This window comes from Rhea pennata, chromosome 2 (genome assembly GCF_028389875.1).
Source record: "Rhea pennata isolate bPtePen1 chromosome 2, bPtePen1.pri, whole genome shotgun sequence".
Classification (NCBI taxonomy): domain Eukaryota; kingdom Metazoa; phylum Chordata; class Aves; order Rheiformes; family Rheidae; genus Rhea; species Rhea pennata.
In genome coordinates this window covers 54506429-54526817 of record NC_084664.1, presented here as the reverse complement: position 1 = coordinate 54526817, position 20389 = coordinate 54506429, and the positions used below count along the sequence as shown (strand labels likewise).

The following is a 20389-nucleotide window of genomic DNA, read 5'->3' as shown; positions in this document are numbered from 1 at the left end:
TTATTTGTGAATCCTCCTGTGAGCTGCTGTCGTTAAATGACGTAAGAGTGAAATTAATTGCATATCATTTAATGTCTCCATTTGCATCAGTTGAAAGGGTGCTGCCTATGCTTCTCTCCCACTTCTTAAATGAAGAGTATCTTTTATTGTTTCTTCCTCAGTGACTGGAGACATTAAAGTTCATCACCTGTCAAGAAGACACCTAATGAGCCAGGTGCTTCTGAGGGATGGAACTATATCAGGTCTTTTTTTATTGTGAGAGAAACAGTGTGCTGTGGAGAGGGATGTGCAATGTCTACCCCCTCCTCATTGCTCCACAGCATCTCAAAATCTCCAGGGGTGAGTACATGTAACAAGCATTTCTCTGAGCTTTCTGGAGATGACCTCTTTGGCTACACCAGCTCTTGCAATTAATCAGGGTCAGATTGTGAACATTTTTCTGCATGCTTTGTGGCTGGTTTTCCTTCACTTGCCACGTTCTAGGCAGACTTCAGTGTTAAAAATTACTTAAAATAGAAATGAAGATTGATGATGCCATGGTTTATGAAAGACTTTTTACACGAAAGGAAATAAATCCCACAACATCCTGAGTTAGCAGTACAAAAGATTTTTCCATCACCTACTGTGGGATTTGTCTGCGACATATATAGCATTGCTCACTTTTGCCCATGGATGAGTTTGGAGGAATATGCAGAAGCTACCCTGGAGAAGTACAGCCCCCACATTGACCTCCTGGGAATGAGAAGATCATAGTCTCATCTCAGACATTTCCGAAGTGGAGCCCAAAATGGACATGCCATTTCAGGAAGGTGCGGAGCACCTGCGGTTTGACGGATCCCATCCCTCTGCTGCATTGCAAGATGCAGTCCCAAAACGGAGACACCTCTCCTCATCTGCCCCGTTCTAAACAGGCTGCAGCCCATCGGTAAAGGAGCAGCGTGGGGAACCTGCCACTTACTTAGCACTGTTTTTCTGTCCTTCTTCTCAGCCCTGGGACTGGAGCGGGAAGCTCAGTGCAGAGCTCCAATTTCAGGTCATTTAACCAGGCCAGCAGCCCGGGCTATGAAAAGAGCATTAAAAAAGACTTGTTGCTCTTAAGTGTTTGCATGCATAGAGGCATGCAAGTACAACAGTGGTCAGAGGGGGTTTACCCAGACTTTTCCTATCTCAGGAGAAGTTTATTTTAAGTGAGGGAGACTAAAGGAGATTGGTGTGTAGCTCTGTCCTGCAGGGATGGGAAAGGAGATCAGAAGAATGAGGTTTTCTGACATTTCTGCCTCATGGAGAAGGAAGAGCCAGGGCCCATCTGCTGCCACCCTGCAGCTCTGAAAGAGCAGAGACCCCACATACTTTCCACACATGGGAAAAAGCAGCTTTTTCCCTGCTGTATTTTTTCCTTGGACATCTCCTTTGGTTACACGCGTGGAGTGAGTCTGTTCGGACACTTTCTGACCATTAAACCTCTCCTCCTCGTATGAAACAGCAGAGCCCTCCACAGCCGGTCTGCCACCGGCTTCCCAAACCCCACAGCCTCGCCGTCAGCCTCCCGGCACCCCGGTCCTGCGCCAGGTGCAGGAGGAGGCTTTGTTGGGGTGGGCTAGCGCTACTCAGCTCTCCTGGGGGAGGTCGCCCTCCTCCACCTCCGCGCTGGGGGCAACGAGTCCTTCCTCTCCCTCCTCCCCAGAAAAAGACGAAATGCCCCAAAAGAAAGCATTTCCACCAGTTCCAGGAACCATCAGCAAAGCCCTGAGGGCGAGCAGCACTACCAGTTCACGCTCAGAGCCTCTAAAGAAATACTTGAGTCCGAATCCCTGGAGGTGGTGCTCCTTTGAAGCTGGCCTTGTGGTTTCAGGGGGCCTGGCGCGATGCCCTTTTTAGCATCTTTCATCCAGGAATCTCACAAGCATGTGACCGTGGGGGTATTTTTACCTTCCTGCCTCGGCGTTTCAGACAGGATAGCTGGCGCCTCCGCAGCGTCAGCAGATCACTTGCGGACGCTGCGAGCCAGCAGCAGCAGCCAGGCCAGTGGCCAGGATTTCTGGTTTCCAGCTCCCTAATGCCGCGGGAGCGCACAGCTGACCCAAGCGTGACATTTCTCCGCATGGTTTGTTTTTTAGGGTTAGAGCTACAGCTGGGCACTTGAAATCGCCTCGTGTTTCTGTCAACAGAAGCAAATGATAAGATTAGGAAGGGCAGCAAATGCAGACTGAAGAGGAAAAGAAAAAAGCAAAATCATGATTTTTTTCCAGATAAATAGTACATGAAGGCTAGCCATGGTTCTCCTTTTTTCTGGAGCCCTTTCCTACATGTGTCTGCCCACTGGGGTGGGCTGATGGCTCTCTCCAGGACCCAGCCAGACGCAGAGCTGGCAGAAAACCAGTAAGAGACCAGGGAGATGAGCTTCAGGCAGTGCCTGGCCTCAAGCTGGCCCCCGCAAACCAGCCCTTGGCCCCACACTGCTGCCTCGATTCCTCAGGGAAAAGAAAACTGCTGTGGGACCAGTCCCTTCCTGAGCACCTGTCTGTGCTGCAAGGACTTAGAGGGAAGTCGCAAGAATACGGAAAAGTTAAGTAAGTTGCAGTCTCGTAAGTGCATTTTTGCCTGCGCTGGGTCCTTCCCGGCACCGTCCCCAGTGGTGCTCGGGGCTTGAGCCGAGCCTGGGTGCAACGTCGGCTTCAGAGACCGGGGCTGCGGTGGCCCTCGTCCATCGCTTATTCATAAAGTTCTCGTGGTTGTTACATACGATACGAACTTCCCTCCACGAGTCTATTTAAAGAGCGGTGTTGCGTAGTCCCGCTTGGCCGGCCACCAGTTAATTCTGACGGACGAGCCGGGGAGTGCACGGGAAGGCAGGGGGGACGTAAGTCACCGGCTTTCTTCAGAAGCATAAAAATAAATCCAAGGCGTGTGAAATCCCCTGTGGTTTCAATGAACTTAAATGCTCTTTTTACGGAGCGATGGTCTCTGGAGGGAAAGGATACAACCTCCCGACTCGGCTGTAGATGATGCCAAACCCAGACGAGGCCGGGGTAGGAAGAATAGCGCTTCGTGCATTAGCTCACTTTGTCCCTTGCTCTCTGGAGGGAAAGGTGGAGAGGAACATGTTTTATTGGAGAAAAAAGACCTCCTCAGCCTTCTGGATGTATCTAGGATATCTCTATTTTTAGGACATCAGAGAGACGCTAAGAAAAACTCAGCTTGAACAAGCAGGGATTTAATACCCCTGATAAAAATTGCCCGTCTCCTAGAGCCACCCTCAGTTAAAACCCAGCACGTGGTCCCTTAACAGCTTGCAGCAAATGAGCCCGTACCCGGGAGCGCAGCCGGGCGCAGGAGCACTGCTCGCACCCACTGCCAGGAGGCTGCCGGCTGCGTGCTTTCCCGGCAGCGAATATCAGACTTCACCACCCCGAATTAGGTCAGCGGAGCTGTAACATCTGGCAACATCGCTGTCTTTTGGGGGAATTAGGTACAAAGGCTGCTCAGATGCTTTTACGTAAATACCCCAAGATGCCGCTCGTGGATGTTGGTGGCTCTAAACACTTGCGCCATGATCCCTTTCAGCTTAAAGAGCATGTGCTGTATGTAATTCCTTGCTTCATACTCATGTTTATCACTGTCATCGAAGACCATTATGCCAAGTAGGATTTAGTTTTTAAATGCTGGTTTTTTTTTTTAAAAAAAAAAGACAGTATACAGAATAAAAAAGGAAGCACCAAACGCGCCACTAGCTCCAACCACTATAGATGTGCCATGGTCCCCCCTGTGCCGGGGATGGATGAGATGCTGGGCATCAGCTCCTGCTCCTGCCTCATCCCACTCGCCCACGTCCCCCTGGGTCACGGATGGGAGGTTTGGTGCCTTTCGGCACTCCTCCAGCCATTTCCCAGGCCTCTCCCAAAGCGTGTTGCCCTTCCCAAGGATTTGTGTAGCCGAATCAGTGAGGCATTGCCATGGCTTGGGAGAAATTATAGCGAAGGTGAAAAGCAAACTTTCTCCAGGAAAACTGGGATAAATTGCTATTAATGAACCGATTATTTAAAATGGCTAAGACTCACCCTGGGACCTTGGAGCACCTCGCACAGCAATGAATGAGTCCCTGACCAGCAGGAGCATCAACTAGCGAAACATGCTCCCAACATAGAACCTTTCAGCTCTAAAAGAGCATTTACCTCGCTCACAGCGTGAAACCAGTGCCAGCTTTCTGTATCCCAGGTACAACGCAGTATCATTACATAAGCACATATATATGAAGACATGCAGAGTAAGTTGTTATTTTCTGAGCCTCTAGTAGTTACACTAAAATGTATTTTCAGATCAGCACTTGCAATATCATTAAAAATCCTTGTTTTTCCCATGTGAAACCTGGCAGCAGAGTGCTGTCTGCCATGCCTGCTCTCAGGGATACCATGTCCATGGGGACTGAGAGGGAGATCCTGACTTCGTTCTTCCCTGTCCCTCAGCCTCCTGCCCATGAAAGGTACTAACCGAAATGTAAAGCATCTACGTAGCTTTCAAAAGAGGTAGCCACAAAATAACCACACTTTTTTGGCATGTCCCTGGTGCGCCATAGCCCAGGACTATTTTTCTAGTGGAAATGGCAGGCAAAATCCTAGCCCAAGAAAGGCAGATTTCAGAAAGGGAATTTAGTTCTGGGTTTCTCTTCTCCACTGCCACTGGAGCAGTTTGCAGTATCACAGAGTAAATCAGGTTGGAAAGGACCTCAGGAGGTCCTGAGTCCAACCTGCTGCTCAAAGTGGGCTCAGCTATGAGATCAGACCAGATTGCTCAGGATTTTGTCTAGATGGGTCTGGAAAACCTCCAAGGATGGAGCCTGTACAACCCCCTTGCTCCGATACCTAACTGTTGTCATGGGGAAAAGGCTTTTCCCTATACCCAGGCTGAATCTCTCACATCTCAATTAATGCCTAGTGTCATTAATTAATGTCTGCTATCAGGCCCCCTAAAGCTGCAGCACCCCCAGACTGATCAAGCCTTATCTCACAGCCTTTCCTCATGGGCCAAGGTCTCCAGCAACACCACTGTGGGAGCCTCCCCTGAGTTCGCTCATGTTTTTTCATGTCCTTCATGTGCTGAGGGGCCCAAAATTGGATGCAGTATCTGCATGTGGTCTAGCAAGCAGAATGTAGAGGGGGATAATCCCTTCCCATGACCTACCAGCTGTGCTGGTCATATAGCCCCAGGTGCTGTTGGCCTGCAATGCTGCCAGGGCATGCTACCAGCTTGTGCTCAGCTTGTTGCCTGCCAGGACACCAATGGCCTTTTCTGCAGAGCTGCTTCCTAGCTAGTCTCTTCCTAGCACCACCGTAATCCTTTGCATATTTGCAAAGAATTTTACATTTGCCCTTGCTGAACTGCAAAAGGCTCTTGTTGGCCCGTTCCTCTAGCCTGTCCATGTCCCTCCAGTTGACAGCCCTGATCTTGAGCATAACGACTGGTCATCCCAATTTCATGTGATGTGTAAACCTGATGAGCATGTGCTCCATCAACTCCTCCAGCTCACTGATAAAGATGTTGAACTGAGCAGGTCCCAGGAGAGACCCCTGCAATACCCTGCTTGTTACCAGCCAGGTGGAGTGTGACCCTTTAAACACTGCTCTCTGAGCTCATCCCTCCAACCAATTTCCTACCCATGCAGTTGTCTGTTCATCCAGATAGTAACTTAGATACAAGGATGTGGTGGGAAACTAGAATCAAAAGGCCTTGTTAAGTTCAAGGCAAACGGCATCCACTGCTGTCCCTTCATCCACAGATCCTTTCACTGTCACAGAAGGCAATTGGGTTGGTCAGGTGTGACTTACTCTTGGTAAATCCATACTAGTTATTCCCAGTCATCTTTTCCTCCATTTGCCCAGAAATACGTTACAAGAGGACCTTCTCCTTGGTTTTCCCAGAGGCTAAACAGGCTGACTGGCTTGTAGTTTCCAGGGTTGTCCTTTTGGTCATTTTTGAAGAGGGGCATGACACGTGCTTTTCTCCAGTCACTGAGACCTCCCTAACCTCTCAAAGATGATAGAAAGTGTCCTTGCACAGACAGTTGACTTGCACAGTCTTTTTCCTCCTCCTTGAACCCTTTAACTAAGCACAGAGAACTGGGAGACCTTGCTGGTAAAGACATAGAGTACCTCAGCCTTGCTGTACCCACTATCACTAAATCACCTGCCACACTCAGCAGCATGTTTTCCTTGTTGAGCTTTTGTTACTATAGTGGCAGAAGCTCTTCTTGTTGCCCTTGACATGCCTTATCAAATCTTGGCACCATTCGAGCACTGGCTTTCCTGACATCATCCCTACATGTTTGGGCTGTATTTTTAAATTACTCCTTTGTGGCCCACCCTTGGCTTCCACTTTCTGTATACTGCTTTTTTTCTTTTTTTTTTGGACAGAAGCTCAAACATGAGTTCCCTGCTTAGCCAAAAGCCAGTCTCCTGATATGTCTATTTGTTTTCCTGAGTACTAGGATGAACAGTTCTTGTGCTTAGTAGAGTTTGTCCTTAAAGACTTGCCAGCTTTCCTGAGATGGCTCTTCTTTGCCTTTCTGAGCTGCCTCCTGTGGGGTCCCACCTACTAGTTTCCTAAATAAGCTGAAGTCTGCTCTGCCAAAGATCAGGATTGTGTGCTCTCACACTCTCCCTCCTCACTGCCCTCAGGATCTTGAACTCTGCTATTTCATGGTCACTCCAGCCAAGGCTACTATTGATTCCCGTATCTTCTGTCCATTCTTCCTTCTTAGTGAAAAAACAACAAATCCAGCTCTTCTGGACTCTCACAAAATGGGACTACCACATCAATCCAGACCGAACTGTGGTGCTGCTAGAACTATTGATTATACATTCTGGTACAGGCAAAACATGTGAAAGAGGAACGGAAATCGTCAAGTAGAAAGGAGCAGGTGTTAAGCATGTGTCTTTTCTTGTTGTGGAAAATTAAATTTCCTAGTAAATGGGACCATTTGATTGCATACTTTCTCTATGCAATCATATTTCCATAGCTTTATATGGCTGGGGATTGTCCTTGCAGATCAAAAGACAGGAAAACATACAAACCTGCTATTTAGGAAAAACAATGTTAACCGTAAGAGCATGTTTTAAAAATTAGAGTTTGAGGCAAATGGAAAACTAATCAAAGAGTAATGTGAGTCATATCCCAGAACTATGACCATTACAAGAGCATAAGATTAAATGTTTCTGATACCTGTACTGAACTTCCCTACTTATAATCACTTTTTGACTTATTAAACTGGCCTCCTCACCTATATGAAATCAAATCTGTAGGCTTTCAGGTGTGCATTAACTCTCCACATTTTAGAGAGAAGTATACTGGTATCTTTTAAATCAGTGCTTGGTGAGTCTCTTCTGTAATTTCCATGAATTTCTGGGCTAGTGTTTATTGTTTGCACAGCTACAGAGAAGCTGTACTTACCTTACTTAAGGTAAGATGTGACCTCACCTCGAGAGTATCTGTCAATGCGCCAATGAGATGACTTTTGCAGACTGTTTTTCAAAGCACTACTTTTCAACTTTTTTAGAGTTCAACCTCACTATATAGATTATTGCACTATTCTGCTCAGCAACTCATCTTCTCTACCATAAGCAGGTTCCAACGGATTTTAAATCTAAAAGCGCTACACTAAATTACACTGAATTCAGAAAGGGATATGTTTTTTCCCATTGCTCTTTTTTTTATAAAAGATATCACCACACTTTTGGATGCTACCAGCTTCCTTGTGCTTCATACCCACATTCTGCTTTTTCTAGCCAGAGTCAAGGAAGAGTTGGCCAGTAGAAACTGAGTATGCTCCAGAAAAACATCAGATGTAATGTGAAGGTAGTACAAGGAAGTATTTAATTGGTCTTCTCTTTGATTAATTAGAAATGACACTATTAAGCCACTCTATCTGGATATTGAAGCCCTGTATCCTTTGCCAGGAGTGGCATTATTCTGAGCATCTTCAGACAGCTCTCATGTAAAAATTAATAAGTAGCTTTCTCCTTTTTGTGAGGAGACCTACATGTTCTTCCCAATCACACCAATCCAAGGCTTAGTAATGTCCAAAGAAGAAGATTTCTGCCACTCACATCTGTGATGGATAAAGCATGTGTAAACAAACAATGAGATAGCTCTGCTGGTATGCAGCAGCTCTTCCAGGATTAATTATGCGTTTATGGTCCCGAGGATGATGATGAAAGATAAGCGTGACAGAGCCAACCCTGGTGAAGTCACTGTATCACTGGCCTAACCATTTTGACATCAACATAGTGACAGGATGTTTCAATTAAGTGGTTGAATTCCTATTTTAAATGAACTGCTTGTGATTCTCTAAGGTCCATCCCTGAGCAGGAAGATGCATTTCAGTGGTGGGAGCTAGAAAGAACAGTAATAGGTACACCATTGTAACAAGAAACTCTACTGATACACTAATAGAGGCAATGCAAGCAAGGCGCCGTGCCTTATTTTTAACACTCCTCCAGGATGGCTGTCTAGGCTGTAATCTGATCCATCCCAAACCCAGGCTAGTACGCTTCTGTTTCACCCACCCCACCTCAGCATTAGGAAATGCCTCCTGGTAAGGCAGTCAGCCTCGTTTGAGCAGTCCCAGTGCCCAACCACTGGAAAAACACGCAGAGAACTGAACCATGTGAGAAATAGCCCTGAACACCAACACACTAAGGTACAACTTCATCCACCCAGCACGTGCAATTACTGAGTAGCTTTGCCTCCTTACTCTCTCCTCTGTTGGAGCAACGAGGAGCTAAACATGAGCAGCTGTTGCAGGTGCTGTTCCCTGCGTGGGAACCTCATGCCCCCCAGCTCGCTGCGCTCTGCGTTGTCAGCTGTGGAGACATCTGCCCCTCGCTACCGGGCAGAAAATCTGACTGCTTCCTTACTGGGGAAGCACTCATCCCCCAATTTGCTTCGTATTCACATTATATTGTGGGGAGCAGGTCAAACTGTGAAATATGCTGGGGGGGGGTGGAAGAAAGAGTGGGAAAGGATGGGGCTCCTGCTGAGCTGGCCCCCATGCTTGGCATGCCTCCGAGTGCGCTGGAGGAGGGAGGGCCAGGCCTAGAGCACCTGGCACAGAGGTGGGGAGGAAGAGGGGGCTAGCAGGAGACTGAGGAAATGCTGGGGGGAGTGCAGATGTTTTTGCAAATGCTTGGGAAGCCATTAAAGCACAGAAACGTCTCCTAGTATTCAATGACAGCTTTTTTCCTGTGTCTTTCCCAGAATCTATCAAAGCTGCCACATAGAGAAAACTGCTGTCAGCAGATACAGAGACCTGCCCCTGTCTGTCTTCACACCACAGATGCATTCAAGGTTGTGTTCAGAGAAATCCAGGTGCCCCCCAAAACAAAACACCTTCTCTAACCAGAAGCTGTAGCTCTAGTCCAACATCTCTCCCCACTGCACATCTGCAAAGTTTCCTCTGGAGTCAGTGATGCGGTGAGGAAGGCTAAGGCCCATTTGGAATTGAGTCTGGCAAGGGATGTCAAGGACAGCAGGAAGGGCTTATTCAGATACAGCAGCAGCAAAAGGAGGAATACAGAAAATGTGGGTCCACTGCTGAATGGGGCAGGGGTCCTGGTGACAAGGGATACAGAGAAGGCAGAGCTACTGAATGCCTTCTTTGCTTCAGTCTCCACTGCTAACAGCAGCCCCCATGAATCCCAGAGCCTGGATGTGAGGGAGAAAGTCCACAGAGGGAAAGACTGGAGAAGGTTGAAGAGAATAGGATTAGAGACCTTCTGGGCAAGCTCGACATCCACAAATCCATGGGCCCGGATGGGATGCACCCACGGGTACTGAGGGAGCTGGCAGATGTTGTTGCCAGGCCGCTCTAAATCATCTTTGAAAGGTCCTGGAGAACTGGAGAGGTGCCTGAGGACTGGAAGAAAGCCAATGTCACTCCAGTCTTCAAGAAGGGCAAGAAGGAGGACCCAGGGAACTATAGGCCAGTCAGCCTCACCTCCATCCCTGGGAAGGAGATGGAACAGCTCATTCTGGATGTCATCTCCAGGCATATGGAGGAAAAGGTGAAGGTGATTGGGAGTAGCCAGCATGGATTCACCAAGGGGAAATCTTTCTTAACCAACCCGATAGCCTTCTACGGTGGAATGATTGGCTGGGTAGATGAGGAGAGAGCAGTGGACGTTGTCTGCCTTGACTTCAGCAAGGCTTTTGACCCTGTCTCGCGTAATATCCTCATAGATAAGCTCAGGAAGTGTGGGTTAGACGAGTGGACAGTGAGATGGATTGAGAACTGGCTGAAAGGCAGAGCTCAGAGGATCGTCATCAGTGGCACAGACTTTAGTTGGAGGCCTGTGGCTAGTGGAGTCCCCCAGGGCTCAGGACTGGCTCCCATCCTGCTCAACTTCTTCATCAATGACCTGGGTGAGGGGACAGAGTGCCTTCTCAGCAAGTTTCCTGATGATACCAAGCTGGGAGGAGTGGCTGATACACCTGAGGGCTGTGCTGCCATTCAGAGAGACCTGGACAGGCTGGAGAGTTGGGCAGAGAGGAACCTCCTGAGGCTCAACAAGGGGGAGTGCAGAGTCCTGCACCTAGGGAAAAATAACCGTAGGCACCAGGACAAGCTGGGGGCTGACCTGCTGGAGAGCAGCTCTGCAGAGAAGGACCTGGGAGTGCTGGTGGATGACAAGTTGACCATGAGCCAGGAATGCGCCCTTGTGGCCAAGGCGGCCAATGGTCTCCTTGGGTGCATTAGGAAGAGTGTTGCCAGCAGGTGGAGGGAGGTGATCCTGCCCCTCTACTCAGCCCTGGGGAGGCCTCATCTCGAGTACTGTGTCCAGTTCTGGGCTCCCCAGTAAAAGAGGGACATGGAGCTACTACAGAGAGTCCAGCGTAGGGCTACAAGAATGATCAGAGGGCTGGAGCATCTGCCCTCTGAGGAACGGCTGCGAGAGCTGGGCCTCTTCAGCCTGGGGAAGAGAAGCCTGAGGGGGGATCTTATCAATGTCTATAAGTACCTGAAGGGAGGGTGTCAAGGGGATGGGGACAAACTCTTTTCAGTTGTCCATTGTGACAGGACAGGAGGCAATGGGCAGAAATTGAAGCACATGAAGTTCCGCCTGACCGTGAGGGGGAATTTCTTCCCTGTGAGAGCGACGGAGCACTGGACCAGGTTGTCCAGAGAGGTTGTGGAGTCTCCTTCTCTGGAGATCTTCAAGGCCCGCCTGGATGCAACCCTGTCTAACATGCTCCCTGCTGAGAGGGGAGGTTGGACTAGATGATCTCCAGAGGTCCCTTCCAACCTTACCGATTCTATGATACTATGACAAGGCACTTCTGAGAAACACAGAGATGGCAAATAGAGCCTGAAGCTGCTTCTGCTCAAGGAGAAGAGAAATAAAGCTGTCATGAAAGTGCAAGAAGAATTTCACAAGCTAGAGAATGTTGCCCCCTGCTGTTTAAAAACAGACATTAGTCCCACAGGGTTTTGGGGATTTGGATCATTTCTGTTGTTTTTTTGGAACTGTTTTGCAGACCACTAAGCCTCGTTGATGGGGCTAGGATGAGGCAAGAAGGAGGCAGAGAAGTACTTCACATGCCAATGACTAACTTCCGATTTTCTGCAATTGCAACTCAATTCCTGCCAGCAACTTCTCTTCCATTGCATTTCTAGCAAACACAGCAATCCACAAAGCACTGCCTCTCTGCAGAGTATTGCTGCTGTAACCAGGACTGCAGGTCAGGGAGGCTACTGCAGCAAGCAAATATCACCCACAAAGCCTTCAGAAGAGCCCAGGTACCTGCTTAGTGTCATTTCTTCCCCAGCACCTGTTAAATTCAAGGTGCAAGTCTACTGGGAAAATGAGGAGCCAGGCAGGCCAATCTCGGGTGTTTTGTGCCTAGAGCTGTTCTTGGGAATGTAAAAGCAAATTCAAGATTTTTTTTTTTTTAAGAACTATAAGCAGTGCATAACCTAAACACACAACAGGAGCAGGTGTCGAATTGCTGCCCTTGTTTGCAAAACTAGGTCCTTGTATGGAGGATTAGACGCACACATTTTGTATAGGATTAAAGAAAAAAGGCCAACATTTCTGAGAATCTGAGGATCTGGCACCTAAGAAAAAAAAAACAAACAAAAAACAAAGCAAAATCTCCCCAGGTTGTTCTCTGCAGGCAGAACTAATAAAAACCAAAATGCTGAATTGCTTTCCCTAGTGAAATATGTCTGATAACCATCTTGAAGAGTTAAAACTTTAATTCCTTTGGGGAGGCAGATGCTGCCGGGGAAGGGACAGGGAAGAGGCCTGGGTACCTTCAGCCACGGGCAGCCAAAGCAGCCCCTGCTTTCTGGTTACTTTTGGTTAGGTCTCAGGGCAGGATGAGATTACACAACTACTTGCTTTGTTTCTTGGTTAGGTTTCTGGGAGCTCAATCAGCTCCATGCAGGGTCCAAGCCCACTGAAGCAGTGAGAGGCAGCAAAGGAAAGGAGCCAGCAGCTAAATTAGCTCCCACCGCATGAGGAACGGGACTCTCCGCCGCTAATGGTGGCCAAATCTGGCCGCTCCATCAGTTGTGCTGTCTAGTATTTGTGCTCTTGCTTTCATCCCGTGAGAAAGATTTAACATACATGAAGTTAACTTTCATTTTCCAGATGAGCTTTTGAGATCCTTACCTAAACGAAGTTTGGGGTTTAGTGTATTCTACACTCTCTTGAAGCAAGCAAGTAGAAAAGGAAGACCCTCTGCCCCACCTCAAAAAAAAAAAAAAAAAAAAAAATCTACCCACCAAAAGCTTTTCTTCAGTGCAACAACCAAAGAGCACTTCAGCGAACACCTCTGCAGCCAGGCACAGCAGAACTTCACAGCTCTGACATTTCTGACGTTTCAGTGGAGATCCCCTCTGCAGAAGCCAAATGCAAGTAAAACGTGTTATACATATATTATGCATACACATATATGTGATATTGCCTATTTAATTTCACAGTGGAAATCAGCAACACTGGGCAGTAGCCCCTTTCTTGTGATATCTTTGCTCTATGTCCTTAATGCAATTCTGTACAGAGACAGGAATTTCTGGTTCTCTTTTCCAGATGGAAAGCTAAAGAAAACTCCAATTTAGGTAAGGTACTCAGAGGCCTTTAGTGAAGGCCTGAACATTGTCGGTTCAGAATTTGCTGACTTGTTATCTAAGAAGCATAGTCATCCTATCAGCAAAGGATCGATCATATCCTGTTATTCTGATACTGACCTAATTCTGGTATGTTGGTCGTCTTGGCTAATTTATTTTATAAAGCCTAGAGGACAGCTTCAGGCAGAAGCAAGGTTTGGTGTCTGTAGTGGTCGGAGCTGTCATGAAGCAGGGAACAGGCTGTAGCCCTGTGCTACAGTGGGGCAACAGGGCGACTGAGGTAGGGCAGCTCTCACTTTCAAATGCAGCGCTGAGCATGAAAACTCTCCAATGCTGCCCTGGGAAGAAAAGTTTATATCCTGCAAGACAAAGCATTAGCAAGAGGCTTCTATAAAACCGTAAGCTACAGCAATGACATGGGGCAAGATCCTTTACAATTTCTCCTACCTGCTCCTTGCCTCATGCGAAAATTTAGTAAGAGCTGTAGGGATGAATCAGCCTGGGAAGAAGCAATTTAAGAGCTTCCAAAAAAGAGCAAACTATCTTCTAGGTAGTTTAATGAGAAGAAATCAGATTCCTCTTGATATGATTTATCAATGAACTTGATAAACTATAGAAGTCTGCCTTTGCCATTGCTGCTCAGCATTTTTCCCTTTGGATTGGTGTCCATGAAGATTATTGCTAACAGGTGGGGGGGTAGAATGAGAGAAGCCATAAGAACTATATTTTCTCAAAGCAAAACCCCAAATTTTGGTTTGGCTTATGTGGTCTAGCTATGCCAGCACACACTGAAAGACAATTGCCTTCATTAAAAAATTGCTCTTGCTGTAGCAAAACAAGCATCTTGGCTGCCTCAGACACCTCTCTGGAGACAGCACAGTAATGATATTTTACTTGAAGGTAACAGAACTAGAGTTCCGTTCCCTGGCATGAAGGCAAAGCTGATTAATCTTTCTACTTGTTTTCCTGTGGCTGACAAAGTTTGTTCTCATGGTATTTCTCAAAAAATCTGTACCCCCAGCCACCCCCTTTTAAAAGCCCACTAGGAGAAAGCATGGTACAGCACAGAGAGAAGAATTAACACTTGAATTTAAAAAAGCTGTTCACCAGGGCAGCCCTGCTGGAGCTAGCACCTTGCAGCCTCCTCAGCAGGGCTGGCTAGCATCCCAGCCTGGCTGCAGGTCACACAATGCAGCTGCCAAGCCACAACCATGGCCACAGCTCGCTTAGACCCAATCCTGCTCATGTAGGAATCCAGCTGTGGACACCTGACAAACTCTCTGATCTCACAGCCATACATCCCAGAGAGCAAAGGAAGAAAGACCTACTGTTTGCTCTGCTTCCCTGTTGTCCGTAATTCTGCTGAAGAGTGCCAGCAACTTATGTGGATAAAATAAAATGATGGGAACCACTGGGATACAGTTCACATTTTTTTGGAGGGGAACATTTGCGACTAGTTAGAAGCATTAGAGAAAGCTGCCAAGAGCACCAGCCAAGTATTGCTGTGGAGAAATAACCATGTGGCAATAGGAAGGCAGGGGATAGGAAAAACTACAACACAACAGCACAACGCAAAATTGAAGGAGGACTCAATTCCTAAAGGTGTTAGTATGAGCAGCTCATTTCAACAGTAACATAGCAGATCCTGGTGTCAGTGGCATGCTATATTGACCCCCAAACCTACCAGCCACCCAGTAGAAACAAGGTACTTAAGAGAACAGGACATGTGATGAAGCATGTACACATTTTGGAGATGGGAATAATTGTCTCTGCTGAATTTTAACAGCAGAGTCCAGAAACAGATGTTGGCAAAGTACATTCTCATAGGAGATGCTTGAATGCATTAAAGATAAGCTTGCAAGACACCTAACAACATCTACAGAAGCAACATCACCTGTAGTCCTGAAGGAAGATAATCGTCATTTGGGCACATAACACATCCTGCCCTTGAAAACAAATGAAGCAGGCCAATACTGCAGGAACTAGGAAGATGAACTCTTAATATAGGTTCAGCTACCAGTTCTGTTAATCCAGTTAAACAGTTAATCCAGTGCAATTCTTGATTTCCAAATTGATTTGTTTAAAACATCAATGCTTTTAAAAGTTTCAAGTCATTTGTACTTGAAAATCAACAAATTGAGGTGCTTCTTGATTCAATACAGACAAAAACAATTATTTTCTCAAACAAATAAGGAGCTCTCCTTAATGCTTACTCTAAAAACTATGAAGTGAAATATGGCCTCACTGCTTGGGATGTCAAGTTGAAGGATGTTTTTGGTATTGCTTGAGCAGCATGACCATAAGCAGTACTCAGTTTACAGTGGATCACTTAAGAGGTCCAACATCTAGTCTTCTCAGATGTCAAAAAGGGAATCAGTGGTCAGTGACAAGTGACTGGGATGTGAAAGGTAAAAGAACCACAAAACCTCTCCATCAAAACTTGACACCAGTATTTCATCTTGCAAACAGGAATATTAACTTCTAGACATTTCGTATGCTGAACCAGAACGTTGGCAGCCAGAAAAGCAACCCAAATACAGGAATCTATTTCACGTTAGAAGCAAATTTCAAATTTGCACTCTTTATTCTTTTATATATGCACATATATAGGCATAATATATATATATATACACACATATAAATTAAATATAACTCCCTATGAAATGCATGGGCTAATGTAGCTACACATTCTGCAGGACTATATGCAGTGCCATATTTGACATGGCCTACAATTATTTTCCCTTCCTCACTCCCTATTTTAACAGAACACACTAGCACACTCACCCAAGCTGAATTATTTGGTAGAAATGGAAAATTGGATTTTCATCTACAAAAACACTGAGCAGCAAAATCTCCAACCTCATGACTGCCTGAAGACTGTACTTCTCTGTAACAGTTATAGTTACTTAAAAAAAAGAAAAAAAAAAGGTCCAAGTTGCTCTTTGGTACCTCTTATTTTGCACCTCAGTAAAGTGAGTAAAGTTTAACAACATACCAGTGAGGGAAACAAGAGACATGTCTATTATTATCCACTGACATCCAGGTGCAACGGGTTTCTGATCAACTGGTATATATCAAGCCACAAAACCTCTGCTGCTTTGAGTTGTGACATAAGTACATGTAAACTGAAGTGGCTATTAACAAGTAAAACTACTTTAAGTAAGTTTTACTCCATAAATTCAAACTAGGATGTACTTGCGAAAGAAAAAACAACCTTTGGGCTGTTTCTTAGTACCTCTTCAGCTTATTGGCTTTCCATGAATACATGAAAAATCTTGTATGCATTCCCAAACATAGGAAAATTTGAGGGGTACATAGCTACTATTTCAAGTTGCATGGGTTCAAGCCTCCTACTCTCACCTCCATTATGATTAGAGATTGTTCTGTAAAAGTAGTCTGATTTTTTGGCAAAAAATACACTCTCTTGGGGAGGACCAAGCTTATCTTTGGAATTAAGCCGAAGCATTTGAGTTAAAATGTGGTGAAAGCCTTCTTAAAGGGACAATGTTCCCTTTCAGAAAGAAACCAAAAGCTCTTCGTTTCTATATGCTATATTCTCATTCTATATTTCTATATTCTCATTCAAACACAAAAGCTATGTTATAGACTATCTGTCTTCATGTAAAATGCCTAACCAGAACATATCCCAGTCTTTTATTTCCCCAAACATAGAGAGGTGGGAGAAAAAACAGAAATGGGCAGAAAGGGTACACAGTTGATTGAAACAGTTTCCTGAAAAATAAAATTCCTATTTCAGAGCAAATGGAAGTACTAAAGTACTGACATTTTCCACAGAAAGAATATCCTGAGTTTTGACCAGTCCTAAAAGCAATTCAGAATCTGGAACTTCTATTCCTGCATATAACTTTGCTTGTCTTTACATTATTCCATTTCTTGAAATAAGCTGAAAGCTGTGTTGGAAGAGCAGGCTTACTAGGTGTACATTCTGCGATGTATTACAAGCCTAGAGATTTTGCAATTCTTTTTACTTGCAAAGGAAATTCATATCCATTTGTTGATGATCAGTATCTTCTCTGAAGAGAGACACATAGCCCATCTCAAAAGAGCTTTAAAGGGTCTAGTATATAGACTACTGAAACTTTCCTAAGCAGGAAACCAATCTCAAGTTCCTGACTACTACATTTATTATAAGTGACTACTGACAAAAAAAGAAGCCACCCCACCCTGCACACACACACACACACACAAAAACAACCCAATCACACCTTGACAGGGAGCTTAACAGTAGTACCAGGGGAGGCAGTAAACATGTTACGCAGCAACCTCTCTAGGTGCACATAATTTCCAAAGGCATAAAGGATACCCACCCTGTGGCGGAGGGGCCCACTGCCCCAGGAGCTGTGCTGACATAAGGGAGCATGTAGAGAGTTGGTGCCCTCTTCTGGGCAAGACAGGGTCTTGTTTTGGCAATTCAGAGCACAGCTCATGATGCCAGCTCTCAGCTGCTCAAGGTAGCTTTTCTGACAATTCAGCAAAAGCGCTTTCTATCTCAAACTAATTCCTAGGCAAATCAAAGATGCAGGTTAATCAAGTCCAGGTGGAAGAGATACAAAACTTCAAATATTTCCCAAATGAGTACTTGACTATGCAACTCCTTTAAAATTTCTCACACAGCAGCATGTTACATCACAACATTGTTTATTATGTGACTTTTTACAATACAAACAAAAATACAGAAATGCAATATATGAATACAGCTAAATGCGAAATGGTGATGTTTTTCTTGAGGCCATATTCCCATTTCTAGTAAAATAAAGAGACTGCACACAGGTAGAAACAGGTTGGTAGTTAACTCCACAATTTTGCCTAGAAATGACCTATAAATGCATTTTCCTGCTACTTACCATAAAATGTAAAAAGGGAGTTAAAGGAAAGTTTTACTCACTGGTTCCTACCATATGAAAGAAGCTATATTCTATTTAAAAGGGCCAATATATGGAAAAATATCTAAATTAAATGTTATTACAAAAATGAAGCAGTAATGAGATCCTTCTGGCTAAAGAAGTTACTAAATGAGAATAGCATATATTTAAAGAATCCAAAACATAAAAGGGTTGTTATAAAAAGCTTAGGTGCACTGTAAGCCTACAAGTTTTGTTTTTCCATGTGTACTTTTAAACAATGGAAGTGTCAAAAATAGGGTCAACTGTGTTAGACTAAATTACATTATTGTATATGCTGCACTGAATGGAATTCTTGTATTATAATAATAGAGAAGCATTGTTTGCATCATATTATGGCAATTTATCCTCACTAAAAACCGTCTAGAGTCCTTGCATTCTTGAATAACCTATAAACTGTCAAACCACCAGAACATGATTGTACAACAGTAAAATGTTCTCTTTTGCATTAAAATGACATCTGTTTAAAAAAAAAAAAGGAAAAAAAAGGTACTTAGAGCTGTTATTTTTCCAAGTACACAACACCCTAGACAATTCAAGGCATCTCATTCTCCATCAAAATTAACAAAAATTTGTCATGCTGTTAAATCCATTGCTATGGATACAACTGGTGCAAAATTGGTCAAACGGATCCAACACACACTGATGTCCAGGCTGGCATATTGGCAACTAATACATAACTGGTGGTCAAAATGATGCATTTAAAATATCTTCCCTTTCTTCTTATTCTTTTCCAAGGTTCTAAAATGATTAAAAAGAAAGTTTTGTTAAATAATAAAAGAATATATGTTCCAATTAAAAAAAATCACCTATGCATATCTTTTAAATATGCACTTACAAAGCCTTACTCATTGCAATACAATGTATAAAAACTTATTATGTACGTAGTACTATTATGTAAAGTCAATCAGTGTTTTTATCACTACGTTCCTTTTCAAGGACTGGGAGACTTAAAAGCTTTCCTTTCAGAAAGGTTAACACTTACCTTCAGAATCTAATGTTATCTAGCTTTCAAATTCAAATACATTTTTTCTAGATCAATCTAGTTATGTATGGAAACATAGGTTTCCAGACTAAAGCTTGCTTAAGAAGGTGGTAGCATGCCCAATATTTCTGATTTATGCTCATCTGTAATGTAAACTAGCTCAAGACTTCAAATTTTAAATTAGACTTCCAAAATGGCCAGACATAAACTATAGAATGTTATCAATAATGCAGAGCAAGAATTCAATTTACCTGGAAGAATTCTGTTGTTCCAAAATACGTTGTTGAGCTTCCCAGTTTGCTTTTTCATCTTCAAATTGGCGACGCTTTTCCTCTAATTCTTTGTGTTGTGCCTCCAAATTCTTTTTCATTTGCTCATGGCGTCGCTGCAGCTGTAGAAAAGTTACCAGTAGAGTTGATAAGTGCATAAAACACAGCAACTTTGGGAGCTGCAATAACAAATCTCATGAGCAACTTTACCAGTATGAGAAAGCTAGTTAGACCAAAAGAAATAAGGTTATAGGTATCCTTATTTAACAGAAGTGAAAAATATTTTATTCCTACAGTCCCACTTCAGAGTTAATAAAAACCCACCTAAAATGCAGTCTGGGTTACAAACAGGAGCTACAACAGCTGCATGTGGCAAACAAAAGGAAATTCAAGAATACTTTCACATTTGATGCAAATGTTAAGTAAATTGTAAAAAAAAAAAAAAAAAAAGTGGGTCTCAGTAATGCATAAATTAGCAACATCTTTGTCTTTGAATGATAAACACAGATTTTAACCTATTATACTAAAAATTTGTTTAGGTAAGCATTATTATTAAATGGATTAATTTATTCACTTATTAAAAGAATTAGTATTATTGAAATGAATTGCCTACACTGACAGAACAGTATAACGTGTTTCTCTTGCAAGCTTTTGTTGATGCGACAGATGAAAAGACAAACAGATATGTTAAATATGGGAATAGAAACATTGTCAGGAAAAAATGATTTCATTTTTTGTCAGGAAAAGTGCTGTGTAACGAAGTTTTTAAAACCTTAGTTAGAAAACTCTTTTCCCTTTCTCTCTCCCATGTCCCTGTCTTATCAAACACTTTCAAAACGTATTTCCCTTTACAGATTTTTTTTAATGCTTTATACTTAGCACCGCCATCTACTTTTCTGCAACTGGGGAAGTACAACAGAAATTTATGAAGTCATGAATGGTGAAAGGAAAACAAAATAGAATAAAAACAGAACTAATTGCACAAACAATTAAAAACCGAATTAACAGAATGCAGTCAATGAAGTAATCATGAGACAGCACATATAAAACAAGAAGGTAGGTTTTGTTTGTTTGCATATAACCATGCCACAAG

General features: G+C 44.1%; 1 protein-coding gene across 1 annotated transcript in view; it reads right to left on the bottom strand.

The window, feature by feature from the left end:
• Positions 1-17762: 17762 nt before the first annotated feature.
• Positions 17763-20389, bottom strand: part of SEPTIN7 (septin 7) — a 64107-nt gene continuing 61480 nt past the window's right edge. Inside the window, 2 exon segments of the mRNA XM_062568488.1 lie at positions 17763-18783; positions 19279-19418. Coding sequence (XP_062424472.1) covers positions 18744-18783; positions 19279-19418 — 180 coding nt within the window. The 3' untranslated portion in view covers positions 17763-18743.